Below are 17,033 nucleotides of genomic sequence, written 5' to 3' on the forward strand. Positions count from 1 at the left end.
CGTCCCATTTCGTGCATCAATTGCACACACACGATGAAGCTGGTCGGGTGCTCGTAGCAGGTCGTATACTCATCATCTCCGAGATCCACGTGTTGTTTATCGCTGTCTGGTTCCTAGACCGCAAAAATCCCGGCTGCGTTCTATCTCCTCTCCGTTCAATGTCCAATTCGTACTCGTCGACGGCACGGTAGGAAATCAGATCGTGTGGCTCGTCTGGACAAGCGACGTACATGTACCTCTAAACACGACCAGATGAGCGCCAGTCCTAAGTTGCTTTTTAAAAGCTAACTACTTGATACACCTGGTATGTTTAACTAACTGTTTGTCTTCATCTGCCAAAAGTTAAATAAAAATAAACCACATTGTACAATTTGTAGACCTGCCAATGGAAAGAATGACGCCGCTGTATATCCTGTGCACTTAACCTTTCAATTTTATGTATGTAGAGTGGTCTGAAAAATTCCAGGCCTAAGTATTTTCAAGTAAACGATTCAGTATTTTCCCTATCAAATGGAACTTTTCTGAACATGTTTTTGCTTTCTGAGGGCTAATAGGTCACTCAGTGTAGGGAATAATTACTGGCGTCCGTATATATGGTTGTTATTATGGAAGTTGGAACTCTTTCCTCGCCAATGGCAATGCTTGTGTTGTGGGGATTGTAAATTGGGGACCCTTTTACTGTAATGGAAGAAAGAACTACATTTTACCTTTTGAATTTACCTTGGGAGATGACTGTGACATCATGCTTAATAACTGTAGGGTTGATGTTGTGAAAAGAGGGCAGGGGGTTGAGTTTTGAGGGAAATTGAGGGGAAGAGTCACATTTTCTCACAATTTACAATTTGAAATTTCAGAAAAATAGGGTCAGGGCAATGAAGAGAGTGTTGTCTTTGTTTTTTGGGGAGATTTACGCGGTTTGCAAGATTAAAACAACACACTGGAGTGCCCCCAAATATACAATCCCCATTCTTGTACCTACTGCATGCACTCACGCTAAGCCAAAGTTACATGTAGGCCTGCCTACTCTGTCTATCATCTATGCCAATTGTTTACCTATTACTAGGCTTAGGGTGGCTTGGCCTACCCCCAGAACTGTGGGGTCTGACATCCCCCCTGCTCCCTTGTTGGAACAGGACGGACGTCGGACCCCACAGTGTTATGGGGGGTAAGCTTGTCCTTGTGGTCGGACAATTTTTTATGGGTTTTAATACTATGGCTAGTGTTGGTTTTGAATGCAGCCCAGTTACGTGTATGTCAAATCGGGGTAAATTTACCTTTACAAAATTCTGGATTGAAAGAGTTCCATGTACATGTATACGGACAACACTTGATGCCCGCTGTGTACAAACCAGGAAGAGTTCTGTACAGATGCCAGTAATTCTTCCCTACAGTGACTTAATAGCCATCAGAAAGCAAACATAAAAAGATGTCCAGAAAAGTTCAATTTAGGAGGGAAAATACCAAGTCATTTACTTAGAGCACACTTACAATTTTTCAGACCAGTCTCATAGGGTTTGTGCGCAGGTTGAAAAGTGGCGTTCATATAAATGTACATGTATGGAACTCTTTCCCACATGCCTACATGTGTGAGACTTGTCTGAAAAAAACCTGGCTAGGCCTAAGTAAGTGTTTTCTAAGTACTTGTAAATGCTTTGGAATTTTTTTGGGTAAATTTCATCTTTTTAGGACAAGTTATCACTTTCTTACAGCTGTTAGGTTGATTAAAGTTAATTTCTTGTTTATCATCACTAACAAGTATATTTTTGGGCAGGGATGACCTTAGATCTATGATATTTGATATTTCAAGTTTGTATTTTCCAGACTTTTCATATCTAAAAGTACCTTTCTTGTACAGTATTTTCATACTTGAGTGTTCCATATACATGTATATGTATCATAACAGCTTGATCAGATCAATCAATCATGGTTGAGGGCAAGTGAGGGCAAAAAACCCATAAGACCATTTTTGTTGTGCAGACACATCTGCAAGGTTGAAGAGGGCTGGAAATTTGTTTAAAAAGTTGGGAATATTTATCAAAAAAAGTTGGGGTGATAGAGAAAATCCGGTCGGGCGGTAGTGATAAACTTGTTTTGTAAGTGAATTAATTTTAATTGGCCTTATAACATTTTTAGGGAAAATTCCACTTTCCTCAATCAAATCTCCTCAAATGCCATCGAAACTGAGGGAAGATTCTTTAAATCTGATGACCAATGGGTTTAAGACCATACGATTGACTATTTCTTGGAAAAAATCTGAGCTTTTACTCGCCATCCTCTCATTCTTCTGATGAAAGTGATCCAAACACATTGCACACTTGGCGTGTATCACACAGTGCGCAGGCTTCCATGTGTCTGGCATCGAAAAATTCTGCTTAAAAAAAAATGTGTATGTAATGCAAACGTATATGGCATGGTACAAAGCCCTTTCAGAAGGAATGGAACCATCCCTTAACAAAAAGGGTGGGCATGGTGGGTTATGTAAACAGCTCAAATTTTACAAAATTCTTCGTACTAGGCTTGAGACATGATGTAGGGCACGTAGGCCTAGTACTTTTAGTCTACCTTGGAACAATGGGGAACATGTGGGAAAGCGGCAGACGACGAGGGAGTGCAGTGGATGGCAAACCTCACAGTTCTGGGAGTATACAGTAGGTCTAGTACAAGAACTGGGGTTTATCTTCCGCCACGCCATTTCCACATTCACTCAGCATATCCCTAGAACTGAAGGGTTTGTCATCTGCTATTCATGGCAGACGACAAACCGCACAGTGCTGGGGGCACACGAAAGGGTTGACAAACTCACCCTACACCAACATCTTTGTCTCACACAATTTAGTTTTCTTTTATCTGCCAAGTGGACAAGAAATTTGACAGGATTCTACATGCATGTCCAATTTATACGGACTGCATTATTTAAGGAAAATATCTATTCACTTCGTATGCATGACCCAGTGGTGCTAAATGACCCAGTTTGTGCCATGAGGAATCAAAATAAACATTGTGCCATTTGCAAGACACCAAAATGTCCCATACTTCATCCCCATTCATGAACCTAATATTTCAAGAGAACATCATACTTTGCTAACTCAGCAAACAAAAGGTAAATCAGCCAAGATTTACATATACGCAGATCTATTTGAGTAAGTGATTGACAGTTGTGCGTCATTGTGCATGTCATTTGTGTCCACTGGACTAATGACAGTGTGGTAATTGAAGTTGTCCCGGCCAAATCTTAGGCTTGAAACGTTTTACCACTGCTGTACGTATGTGCAAAATGAAGCCATGTACCTGTCCTCTTTTAGCTGTGGTACGTCAGGCATCATGGAACATAAATCTCTTCACTGCCAGGCTAAGAATGTACATACATATAGCTTTCAAATTTTGGCCAGTGTGACCCGCTTTGGACCCTTTATTTGTGAAGTGACCTTACACGAATGCACTTGAATAAGTAGTACACTGGTATGTATCAAAGTGAGTGTGAGTGTTCAACATGTATATTGTGCGTAATTACTGTACATTATGACCGTATACACAGATGAAAGTCCTTAATCTGTAACCAACTTTAGCTTTTTAATTTAACCAGTTGATCACAGTGAACCAGTCATGTCAGGTGTACTAGATGATATTGGAAGAAGTCTGTTCACTGTGTGGAGCCAACTGAGGTATGAACACCTGGTGGCAGGCATCACTGGCGGCATCACATCGACACTGATTCTCCATCCGTTAGACTTGATCAAAGTCAGGTTACAGGGTGAGTAGTATATCATAAGCGCACTTACGCTCTTTTGCCCGGAAGCATGATTACAGTAGAAAATATGTTCCCGGTAAAAGGGCGTAAGAAAGACACTCTCTTTATTTAGTAAAAAGGGATAGAGTTTACTACGAAATCAACACAGGCTGTGCAAAAAGCAACTTTTGAACAACTTATTAAAGGACTTGGGAATTTTTTTTGTAATTATTTGCAAAGAAATCTGTATATTTCATTGCAGTGATTATGCTTCCTGGCAAAAGCACTTACGACCTTCTGCCAGGCACCTGATAACTTAGGCTACGGTTTCACTTTGATTGAGCTATGCTATGGTGCCTCACCAAAACGGACTGTGACAGTCTGCTTCCACATTGTGCAGCCCCATCTGTGCCAAAGAGCCCTTAGTTGACAACTGGAGAAGTTTGTGAACAGAACAGACATTTGAAAAACATGAATATTCCAAACATTCTACAAATCTACCAAGGTCAGCCGCGTGGGCTCAACGGCTCATTGGTGCTTGAATAATCACCACCCAGCCAGCAAGTCCACAGGACCATAGGAATAGATGCACCAATGTAAAATAGTTAAAAAAAGAAATGGAAAGACATGTTCCCCTATTTATGGTGACAGAATTGTTCCTCCCATAGGTCCATTCACTGGAAAGTAGAGACCTTGCCACCTTGTAGTCAATGGTGCATTTCGTATCTCAAGTTCTCAATGCATTTTTCAACTATTTTTTCCAACAGAATACACAGTGCAAACAGAAATCGAAAACTGGTATTACTGTGCGTTGTACAAAGTCTTGACTAGAGCAATTTGCAAAATTTGAACCAAATGTAACGTCGCTAAGTTTCGGTTTCTAGAGGCCAGCTGCAGCGATGAGTTGACTGACACACACCACCACGATTCATCTGCAAACAACTGGTTGAGAAATGCTGTGCAGAATGTCCATATATATGTTCCAATCCTGACCAAATATGCAAGCTCCACTTAAGTGTGTGCTGTACAGATATAAACGTGCTGTACACTGCATTTGGGGTCATTCTGTAAATTTGAGCTGCTATTTTTTCCTGTCCCCTTGTAAGTTAAGAAGGCATTTTTTTTTATTTCCAAGAGTGATTAAGTACTGCAGGACACCCAACTAACAAATAAAAGGATTGCCAAATTACACGGGTCAGGTGTAACAGGCACAGAAAAAGATGTCACATTGGACTCCAAATTTACAGACTGACCCTTTTGCACGAGTGTAGAGAGTAAGGCCTGGTCTACTGTATGTGTCATTCCACTGCCATGCTGAAGTCCGATAAGTTGAAATTTCTTAAATTTGGCACTTGGCTTTAAGCCCATCAGACTCCTTCAGCAGAAGCACCCCCTCATTGGTCGAGAAGAGCCATGTTTGTCGGGAGTGTATATATTATCTAGTGACACTACTGCAATACTTGTGTTTCATAGTCGTTCGTGAACCATTGATGCACAGTCTCTACCAAAGGAGCCTCCTCGCCAGGAAAAGTGCGCCCTCTCTTGGTCAAGCTCAAGGCTCACATTGATTACAAACATCAGCCAATAAAATCTACAAATGTATACACATACAGTGCATGGCATGTTGCATCATGGGCTTGTTCTTTAGCAATGTCATTTGCAACTTTATGTTATGCCCACTTAAATGTAGAAGTAGATAGTGTGGCAAGGGAACCACTAGAACCAGTTGTACGGAGTTGGCATATTAACCAGTGTGCTCTTATAATCGGTACAACGGACAAATTCATGAAGCTCTGTTATTTACAAACTAAATCACATGTAGATGACAGCATTGATGACCTACATTGTATATGTCTCTTCGACCACTACTGGTAGTGTTTCATAAATTTGCAAAATGTACGACCGTGTACGAGGGCATCAAGATTATGAGTACAATGCCACTGCGGCTATGGCTTGTCATTGGATTATTGCATATGCATAGCGACTTATTCATTTTATTGTGCATTTAATGTAGTTAATGATGGCCATACAACTCGTCCGACTTACCAAGGCCTAGTTCATACTTGCCAGCAAGTCATCAGACAGAATGGATGGAGAGGGCTTTATCAAGGAGCCGTACCCAATGTCTGGGGAGCTGGAGCATCTTGGGGACTGTACTTCTTCTTGTAAGTACAGGGGATTCATTGTTGATAACACCATGGTTTCAATCCCTAGTCAGCTTTTATGTTTGGCTGGTTGGCTCTTACTCAGTGTTTATTATTTTCTTTTTGTTCTTCCCTGTGCTAATTATTATTACCCAATTCAGATTAATATAACTAGTGTTAAGGAGAACCAAAATGTTACCTAGATTAAAATGAAATATTTGAGAAGTTGAGTAATCTTACTCTCATAAGTCTTGATGGATCAGTTGATTGGTCCCTCAGGGACGCATAGATGTTTGTACTGGGCACCCAAGGTACATACCATAGAAATGACTTGAGGGGTTCTTTACTGGGCATAACGTAAAATTGATGTAAAAATAGTTGGGATAATGTGAATTATTGACTTACATGTACATGTACTCTTTTCCCAACAACGTATTTATGAAAGGGATGAAAGTGGTTTGTTTTAGATTAGTGGATTTAAAAACAGAAGCCAGGGCTCTGGGCTTTTGCTTTGTTCTAAGCCACCCCATAGTCATGTCCTTCTAAGTAGAGAGTACTTCTTTATGCTTCTGTATGTATGTGGTTTATGACAGCTACAATGCCATAAAAGCCTACATGCAAGATGGGAGACCAGAACCGCTCGGGCCAGGCTCACACATGCTAGCAGCTACACAGTCGGGTATGTGTTATAACAACTCACCTACCGATGCTGTATCTTGATTGGCTGCGACCCAGTCACATGCCATTCACTATTTTTGCTATCTTGCTTTCCACCGTGCCATTAGCAACGAAAGTACTATAGAGTACTAGTGCAATTTAAATGGAGTACATGTGCGTGTTGGTTCGCGTGCTGGTTCTCACACTAATGCCGAAGAGGCATGGCCATCGGAGAACTAAGTATGCTTACAAGTCATCCTATGGCTGAGCTGATAGGGCAGACCTGGCACGCACATAATGTTCCCGAATGACTGCCCACGTGCTTCATTTTGGGCATGTGCTGTTGGAATACCGAACCGTCTCATGACAACATTTCCCTAACTAGGACTTACAGAGTACGTTTGTATTGTATAGGAGGTTGAGACATGACATTTGTTATGAAATCAAATCTGGCATTTCTTGCCTTCCCTAGTTTTCTGGTCACTTTTCACACTTTTTATGTGGATTCTGCAAGGATATTTGTGTGATTTGGAGCTGGAGTTTAGGTGAATGTCATTACATGGCAAAAACAACAGCATTCATGATCCTATTTCTTGGTTGGTTTAGCCCGTAAATCAGTTTGAATACCTTTTTGCAATGAGACATTAAGAAAAGGAACGAACTCACCACCGGGGCTTGTGTGATCAGTGAAGTAATGAAGATGGGTAGCTGAGGTGCTTTTCTGGACACTGAGAAGGGGCTTCAGTTGACAAAAAGTAACAGCAAGCCAATGAAAAAACCAGCAACACCCAGAGGTCAAGTGTAGGCTGGCCAGTTCTTGATAGACTGAGTTAAGGTGACCGGTTTCCCATGGGATGAATAGTCCAAAAATGATGATTTTTACACCGGCATACGTGTATGCACGAAATGTCACTAAAAGCAACCTGCCATGGACTGGCATCCCATTCAGGAGGAATAGAAATATTCTCAGTTGTTTCATGCCAAGGAAACCGGAGATAGACACCAGCCTAATGAACTAAATTGGCTCGGACCAGACTTGCTTTATACTATGGTACAACATGAGAACAGACTGATTGCGCTCACTAAGTCCTGTGACCTATCAACAAACTTGGTATCCACTGCAAGTAAAGTGTTTTATAAGTATCAGTTACCAAAAATAAAGCTGGCTGTAGGTACCGTACTCAGACTGCTGATGTACAGGGCACTATACCGAAAATGGGTGTTACTTTTGATCAACAACACTTACATGTAAAACACACTTTGCTGTGGGAGTGATAGCTACAGTAGGTCACGTGACTTGGTGGGCACAATCAGTCTGTTTGACGCAAATGAGTAATAAAAAAAAGATTAAGAATGGATAAAAATGCTAAAAATGAGAGCAAAATATAAGCACGTCTGTCTGCCAGCTAGCCACGTGCATTGTGAATATAATGTGTGTCTGTTTTTTTCCCTAGGTATTTTGACGTTATTGATAACCAATCCGCTGTGGGTGACTAAGACGCGTCTTTGTCTCCAATATGAAGGAATGAGTAAAGGCGTACGGCTACATACATCACAAGGTGCCAAGTACATGTACAAAGGTATGTTGGATGCACTGTGGAAGATCAGTCGACATGAAGGCATACCAGGACTTTACAAGGTAATGAACAAGCAGAAATACTTTTATTATTTGTGTTAAAGGTACATGTGTTCAAGATCCAAACATTCTCCAAACTGTTATCAAGTCTCATACATCAGAAAGTTTGGATACTTTCCCTTATATAACAGAAATCAAACAAGTTTCCCCGGAGAAACAGAACAAAAGTGATCAGGTGATTTGATATTAACCTCAGAGATCGAGGAAACGTTCAATAAGTTCACAGTTGGGAAATTTAAGAATCTTAATTGAAGATCCGAATCAGCTAGCAATGCTTGACCCTTGATGCAGGCTTGAAATATGCGTAATGGTGCACTTTGAGTCTCATCGATGGATGAGTCAACCTGTGATTTTGGGTAAAGGCAGCTAAAGAGGACGTCCCATCTCAACAAAACGTGTAGCATCCATCTCACGTCCATTGTAAACTTCACAGGGAAATGGTCCTTGAGGACTGGTCACCAACTCCTGGGGCAACATACAGCTCAGTCAAAAATCTTTGTGACTGTTCTGCTGCAGATTCAAACCTCTCCTCACTAGTATTAACTAAATTACAGAGATTATCTAGAACTTCCTTCAGAATTGCACAATGTGTGATGTATATCTGGTCCCTTACATACAAATGTGATTCACATGGCACCTGATATTCCACTGCTATAATCACTTGACTTTGAGTTTCTGCTGATCAGAAAAGTAAATTTTCATTACTTGTGTCAGAAACGAAAAAAAGGAATTACGATCAGAAATGAGCTAAATACAAAACCAGTGAATTGCATAGTTTGTGAAATGAGGCATTTTAAAGTAATTGAATTTTCGTGATATTAGGCATGCTAGCATGCACTTGTACACCAGATCTGTTGATTACATCTATGATTATGGATTTTTGGACAGCGTTTGTTCCGATGAACTTTTGTGTTTGGAGGAATTTTCCAGACAAAACAGCTTTTGTTTTCATTAAGAATGTCGTTCTTCCTTTTTTTGTCTTCAGATTTCGCTCCAAGTGACTGTAGAGTAACATCATGCTCAATTCCTCTGCATTTTTCAGGGTTTGATACCAGGCCTTTTTGGTGTGTCACATGGGGCTCTTCAATTCATGGCTTATGAAGAATTGAAGAAGCTTCGACAAAGGGTTGGGGATGAATCAAGCAGCACAAAACTTGTAAGTTGTTTCACACTTTACATGTACACAAAGTGGTCAGTGGTTAACAAAATGGATCCTTGGTCACTTTCTACCAACTGTATATGGAATTCCTTGCATGGTGCTTGGTCGCAGTGGTGCAGCTGCGTACAGCAGAGGGAGAAGGGGATGGACTTCCCCTCACGCTATCTACTCCTGTGTTTCCTGTTGTACGGACTGATTGATCTGTCTTCTTGACATTGAATGCAGAGTTCACTGGAGTACATCGTCTTCGCTGCACTATCCAAGATGTTTGCTGTGGTCACAACTTATCCCTATCAAGTTGTCAGGTCACGGCTGCAGGACCAGCATCACACGTACAATGGTGTCTTAGATACAATCCTGAAGACATACAGGCAAGTTTTGATCAGCATTGTACAGATATTTTACATAATCTTTACATGTGAAGTACAGAGGGCGCTTCAGACATTGAGGTTGGGACGTTTTTATTCTGTCAGCTTCTCAGTTTTTAATCCATTTTCATCACTGTTTGGTAGTCACATCTGGACTGTTGACTGCTGTATTTTGCCGAATTGCTGAGACATTGCCTTTTTATTAGCCGATGATACTTCTGAGGGCTGATCTTTGCTATTGAATTTCTGGAGAAAGTGTAAGTGGCACGTACATACAGCACATTACAGTGTAGGTACCCTGTGTTAGCTTCTCGTCTTGCTTCCGTATTTAGCAATTCAACACTATTTGATTGATTGCACTGCATGCTTGACATTATTACCTCTCACGCAAAGGCCATTGTTACGAGTACTTGGCCTTCCATTCAACAGATACTCTCGTTGCAGGATATTGTATTTTAACAATACTACTGCTTGTTTCAACATACAACTCTCGGGGGATGTAGAATTGAACCCTGGTCCAGAGTTGTCTGAATCATTGCACCTGTTACCTGCATGTTCCTGTGTCAACACCTTTAATATCTATCACCAAAGTGTAAGAGGCCTGAAGTAAATTGGGTAGATACTCCCATGCCGGGTTCTCTGTTGACCATACCACCACGGGCAGGCCAGATGCTGGCATCAGTGTTCCAGTACTACCGGAGTCTAAGTCAAGCTACCTTTGTGGACCCGCTGGGCGTGGCAGGTCAGCCCAAGGTGTAAATCATGGTGCTGGCCCTGAACTGAGGGTACCCGCCGTGCTGTGGAGCTGTGTGTAGCAGGAGCAGCAGTTAGTCAAGTTCCCCTCGGACGTAGACTACCTCTCGCCGCAGTCCGCGCCCACAGCACTGGTCAACAGAGCAACCCAGTTCCGTTTGGGTTTTTTATGTTCACTGGGCAATTTTTGTATGTATCGGTCGATTTTTTATTATATTGTATAAATTTGTATTATATTTGTTAATTTCCTAGTTGGTTGTTGGTTTATTATTAAAATTAATATAGTTTTAATTCTAGTTCAACTGGCGCTTCTCCATCTTGGTTATTGCTGGTTGTCCTAAATATCCTGTTTACTTGTTTCTTTCTTCTTAAAACAAATTTTGCTGCCGTGTTGTTTTAGTTGATCTTTCCATACGTAACAAATAATATTTAGATTTTTTTAATCTGTTAAAAATCCCTGTAATTGGTGGCTTGCCACTGTTGGTGATTTTTTTGAAATAAAATACAAAAAATAAATGAAGTGTTTGCTCTGTGATGAGGCCAGCAACCTAACCATTGCAGTGTTTATGCAGCCCAATAACACTTAGGCACCGTGGCTTTCCGTATGGAAACATGTAGTTGAAAGAGCGTCCATTCCAAGGTACACGTACTTGCAGAGTTGAAGCACCAGATGGCACTATGAGAGGGCATTTGTTGATTTGGAGTGATTAATGTAGGGTGTGGCCTGTTTATCAATGTACAATAATTTGCTGCCGTATCTAGGAAAAGGACTGTATGAGTCTACTAGCCACAGTGTTCATTAGGAAGACGAAAGCATCAATCAGTGACGTCGTCGTTGGTTGGTTTGGCCTAAACAGAAATTAAGCTGTGGGTGCCATCAGATGCACCTGTATGCACAGGGTTTATAACCAAGGAGTTTGACCTTCATGGCCTGTTTGGGGTCCAACCTGTAACTGTGTGTTAGGGATCTTGGTTTGATTGTTTTTCTTGACATGAGTACAGATATAAAGTACTTCATCTGTACAATTTTCATCATACGTAAAGCAATAAAATGTCAAAGAAAGGAGAAATGGGACAAAATAAGCAGAGTGAGCAGCATCTATGAATAATAGCACCCTCCATATAAAAAAATCTCAGAGCATATGTACAATATGTTAAAAATTAAAATTAATTAAATACAAAATGTAACAGATAAAATTGAAACTAAAGTAAACTAAAAAATAAAATGTATTCCTGAGATAGCATGCCTGAGGCAAGAAAACAAGGGAGTCTCATTCATGACATCAGGGAATTGTCTTCCACTAGGACTGGGCTGTGTGCTGTGTATCTGTTGATGTTAGAGATTCTTTCTGCTTGGGTGTTGATTCATATGTCATCACTCCTAATGTTTCATTGGTTTTTCAGACGTGAGGGTTGGAAAGGGTTTTACAAAGGCCTTTCTGCAAATCTGCTGCGAGTTGTTCCTGCGTGCTGCATCACCTTTGTGGTGTATGAAAACATCAGCCACATGCTAGCTTCGCAGAATCTGCGCTCAAGGTACACGTTGTGTAAATCTGCAGCATTATTGTTTCTGGAATTTTATTCTGACCTATCACAACTGTGGTACCGATGATGTAATGCGGGGGGGTCACAACATGTGCCCAAATGCATGTTATGCGGCCTTGAAATTTAGATGACAATATGTACATATGTATGCTCAAATGGACATGTACAATTTGGAGTGGAACTTTGCATTCATTGCCTTTTAAAGATTTCTCTTGATGAGCCATTGAGTAAAAATGGTTGGAACAACCAACCTGCCATCCACAGAAATTCATGGTCATGTAAGTTTTTTCGTATGTCATTTTTCCAGCTGAAGATCTGGAAGAAACAGACTGAATGCCGCATGTCAACACGTCGAAGCAGCTGCATGTGTGGAAGTGTACCGCTTCTGTGAACAAGCAGTTCCTGTGTAAACTTCACTTGCTGTTTGCAAGATGTCCATTTATTCATCTTGATTTTACTTCAAAGTCTTATAATGAACATTCAAAAGCAGCTTACTTGAGAATAGAATATTTCACATATGTATCTTTTATTCAACCTGATTAAAAAAAAATTAATTGTTGATTGTTTATCATTGTTACATATGCAGTATAAATTATACCATGTAGTAAAAATCCATTTGATTGGAGATTAATTTCTGATAAACCATTGAAGAAGTATGAAAATCAGTGCATAAATTGTTAATAAAAATGTGATATCAGTACCTTACAATCTATGGATGGTGAACACAATATAAGGAAGTTTTCTTTTAACTTTGGTGGATTTTCATGATGTTGGATGTGTTATTTTAATAGATTGGACCCAAAACACGAGAGGGAAAATGAGAAAGTGATGAATGCAGATATTTTCTATCGTAAATGTTGCCTGGAAGTGCCACAGCTGGTAGGATTTTGTGGGCCAGCTAAAGTGTAAAGCTAATAGGGTTATTTTCCTTTCTGAAGTGGTACCCATGGGCATTGTGGGGTGATAAGGGAGTACCCCCCTGTAAAAGAAAAGCTGAAATATGAAGGGGGTAGAAATGTGAAAGAAATGACAAAAGAGATGGAAATGATCTTATCATGTAAATCTTCAATTTGCATGAAAAAAAAAATGACACCCATTTACTATTAATGGTTCATCAGTTCACTGCTGATGAATGCTTCACTCCCCCCCTCCTGAAATGTTTCCTCCCTAGAAAAAGTAACCCCCCCCCAAAAAAGGAAAAGACGTCCATGGTGTTATCAGTGTAAGATGCTTTCACTTTTAGCAATCTTGATTGGTTGGGTTAGCAAGAGGAACCATGCATGGCCCCCAATTCTGTCCTGCATTTGTGATATTTGGAGCATAGTGCTCTGACAGCCCCCCCCCATGCTTTGGCTCCGCCTTGTTTGGGGATGGAAATGATATGAGTTCTACGTGTATTTCTGAAGACACAATAAACCACAGAGCAATATGTCCAGCAGCCAATAAAAAAATGTGTAGCCTTTTTCATGTGACTTGATATTGAGAGGCTTTTAAATGGGCAGAACCACTGTTCGCACTCATTTTAATAAATGTAAAAAACAATGAAAAATTAGAATTTATTTTAAATCCTGTATAAAAGGTTTAACATTTCCACCTTTTTGGGGGAAGGGGTACGATTATGGTTGCTACTTGTAATTTTTTTTACTTGAGCAACAGTAAAAGTTAATAAAATTGTGGCTGAATAACCAAGCCTGCTCCTTTCATGAACATGCAGGTCTTAATACATGTTCCTTTTCCACATGTATGGATTGTTGGAAGTGCTACCATTTACCACACTGGAGTCCGATTAAATTAGCATATGTAAAGTATAGGCTTATGCCCTATGAAAGCTCAGGAACTAGTTTCCGGCATAGCTTTGCATTGCAAATTTAGAAAAGTATGTGGGATTTCCAAAAACACTTCATTAGCTTTGACATAATCTAAATTGAAATGCAAGCTTGCATTCCCCTCACCACCTGTATGAGGGGAATTCAAGGTGTCCTGAGTTGCCCCCCAAGTATGAAATGGGCAAAATATTGAATTTCACACATACACAATTAATTTAAGGCCGTAATGACTGCAGACACACGGTATTGTACCATGCCTGATGAGAATATCACAGATAGCAGCCAAGTGGGCAATAGTTTGAAATAGCGTGGCAGGCAGGAGGATTTAATAGTAAAGTTCGGCTGAAAAAGTTGATTATAAAAAATCATTCATAACTGGGAATAGCCAGCAGCCCAAGTCAATATGTTGGAAGATTTAAGCCCACTCTGCAACTCTGGTAGAATCTTTTGTGATTTAAGAACCTGTCTGCCAGTTCCAGCAGTTCTGTGTAGAGCTCTGTGTTTGGGCCAGCCAGGCTCTGTGCCGAAACTAATGCCTTGTGTAAGATTTACCCACAGTGCAATTCACGTGTGCGTTCAAAAGTGGTTCTAGCCATCCTGGAAATCTGGGAAAACCTGGGAATTGAGTTTCCCTTTTCTACAGTCAGGAAAAAGTCGGAGAAATTGCGACAAATGCCTCAAATCAGGGAAACGACAGGAAACTTGCATTGCCCAATTATACGTTGTCTCACGTCCAAACAGTGTATCCACTGGATGCTAGACTATGGTGACTTTTAAGTGGAAATAGTTTGAAAATTATCCTTGAAGTTTGAAAATTCATAAAGGAATACTTTCGAAGAAATCCTTGAAATTTGCTCAACACAGGATCAAGTTACATGTAACTGGGTCATTCCATGAGGTTGGGGCACAATCTGTGACGGTGTCCTTGTTACATCTGTAACTTTTACCACCTGTCACGACTTATAGAGTAGGTCATTTACTCTGTTAAAATAACACACACCTCTATGTTCAGTTTTGCAAGATGTAATGTATAACAATGTCAATTTGCAATCCACATGCAGGGAAATAGCTGTTCGTTTTTACGGAACCCATGTAATAATTGACACCGTCACCGTATTGTGCCCCAACCTCATGGAATGACTCGCACTAGTATGCTGCAGCTGTACATTAATTTTCATTAAAAGTAATTTCAACAACAATTTAACCTCTGGTGTTTTTATTTTTGTGGAAATTGGATTACAAATTACACATTAACGTATACTGTATATTAAATGTACTGTTTGATTTTAATTTCTGGATCTTTTGTTTCTGCCCTTGTTTAGTTCAAGCGAATCCCCCCCCCTTGTGGGTAATGGTGGCCTGAAGTCATGTTGGTCCTTACTGATATCCAACTCTATGTTCTTACTACAGAAATAAAACATCTGACATGCAAGTGACCTCTACTCAGTTGTGCTCTAGTGCAATACAATTTGCACCAGTAAGGAGCTTTATCATGGGGCAGCCATCTTGGTTTTTCTAACATTGAAAGCCATGTAGCCAAACCAAGGCTGGATGGAAAAACAGCCTGTTTCCTTTTATCAATACATAAAATTGTGTTAGTTTTATCATTTGGTATACAGGGGGCAAGAGCAAAAAGGGACGCATCATGATAAAGGTCTGTTTGCATTTGCATGTATAAACAGGTCTATGCATTAAGTGAATTCTGAATGAACTACTGCAGAGGACTAGAATTCCAACTTTCTTCACCTTTTTTAATTCCTCAGAAGTACTGGCAGAGACATCAGGAGCAAAGAAGACAAAAAGTATTTTAATCATTGTAGATTAGCAAGGCACCCATCAGGAATTGTCTAACATAAAATTCATATTAAATATTAATAGTAACGAGGAAGTTAACAAAAACTGACACAGACACAATATTTACAAAAATGCCTACTGTTAATATACATGTTAATACAGGTTCCAAAAATGTTGGCCTTTAGAAATTCACTTTAGAGGGAATACATTTATATATATATATACAGTTTATGTTAATTATACGATGGGTTTCATATGAGACATGGTTTCAACTATGTCGAAGGTTTGAGGTGGGACAACTGAACATGTTGAGACAGCTACTTGAAAGCAACCCGCAAGAAGATACTAATTGAAGAAAGGTGACAGAAATGTATTTCACCCCAAGGGTAACTGACCAAATTAGCAAGACTGATATCCTGAAATAGTAGACTTCATCAATCATCAATGCAACATTGGAAGATTATGGCCTTGACATTTGTAAATATAAGCACACATTTATATAATAAAAAAAATAATAAATTACTTAATGTACAGATGTACCTTAATTCCTGTTGACAGGAGTGAGACGCTTTCTGCAATCTATGCACAGCACCGACAAGTGCAGCCAATAGATTGATTGCGCCCGCTAAATCACGTGACCTATAGCGGGTATAAACCCCATAGCAACAAGTGTTTTTAAGTTTTGTTTACGAACAATACAGCCAAATTACGGTATAATACCCAGCACATCAGTAGTCTGAGTATAGTACCTATCGTCGGCTTCACTTTTGGTAAATGATACTTATGAAACACTTTGCTTTTGGTGGATGCCGTGTCTGTTGATATTTAATACCCACTGTAAGTCACATGACTTTGCGAGTGCAATCAGTCTGTTAGTTTCAGTTGGTTTGAACACAGGTGAAAGAAACCTGCTTGTATTAATAAGAAGTTAGAAAATCTACCCAGGATTGGTAAATTCAGTGTTGTAATCGAGACCATCACATGACCAGTCACATGACCAGTCACAAGACCAGTCACACGTAACAGCAAAAAGGAATACTTTTGTTGCAGGTCATTTGAATAACTTGCAATTTCAGATAGGAGGTCTTCTGTTGGTCTTAACAGGAGTCAATAGCAACACCGGGTAAATTTCTTTCAAACTTTTCCTGCGACCACAGAGCTTATTCTAAGTTATGGTTTCTGATTGTAAACATGGTTCCAAATCCCAATGATTCTCATTATACAGTATTTCCAATACATGTATCTTTCCCCAGGTCCCACTGGGGTAAGGTTTATGCAAAGGTTTACGGTGGTCGTACTTCGGCAGTGGGACCGGTTTATGCAAAGGTTTACGGTGGTCGTACTTCGGTGGGCACAGGGTAGGTCCCTGGAGGAGTCAGGTCCAATTAAACCAGGCAACCTCATTCCCGGGATCTGAGACCTCA

General features: G+C 40.1%; 1 protein-coding gene across 1 annotated transcript; it reads left to right on the plus strand.

Annotated features, from left to right (window-relative positions):
• Positions 1 to 153: 153 nt before the first annotated feature.
• Positions 154 to 15,105, plus strand: slc25a32 (solute carrier family 25 member 32). The gene is made up of 9 exons (XM_022247922.2): positions 154 to 304; positions 3,584 to 3,751; positions 5,742 to 5,892; positions 6,465 to 6,550; positions 7,983 to 8,167; positions 9,207 to 9,320; positions 9,549 to 9,694; positions 11,849 to 11,980; positions 12,297 to 15,105. The coding sequence occupies exons 2-9, from the start codon at positions 3,604 to 3,606 to the stop codon at positions 12,298 to 12,300; spliced, it is 966 nt and encodes a 321-aa protein (XP_022103614.2). The 5' UTR covers positions 154 to 304; positions 3,584 to 3,603; the 3' UTR covers positions 12,301 to 15,105.
• Positions 15,106 to 17,033: the final 1,928 nt, after the last annotated feature.

The sequence above is a fragment of the Acanthaster planci genome, linkage group LG02 (assembly GCF_054643075.1).
Source record: "Acanthaster planci isolate LZ-2023a linkage group LG02, COTS_SCS, whole genome shotgun sequence".
Taxonomy (NCBI): domain Eukaryota; kingdom Metazoa; phylum Echinodermata; class Asteroidea; order Valvatida; family Acanthasteridae; genus Acanthaster; species Acanthaster planci.

Coding starts and splice junctions, on each gene's coding strand:
- slc25a32 (XM_022247922.2), top strand. CDS start 3,604: ATGTCAGGTGTACTAGATGATATTGGAAGAAGTCTGTTCACTGTGTGG. Junction 3,752..5,741: donor GATCAAAGTCAGGTTACAGG/GTGAGTAGTATA, acceptor CATTTAATGTAG/TTAATGATGGCCATACAACT. Junction 6,551..7,982: donor GCTAGCAGCTACACAGTCGG/GTATGTGTTATA, acceptor TTTTTTCCCTAG/GTATTTTGACGTTATTGATA.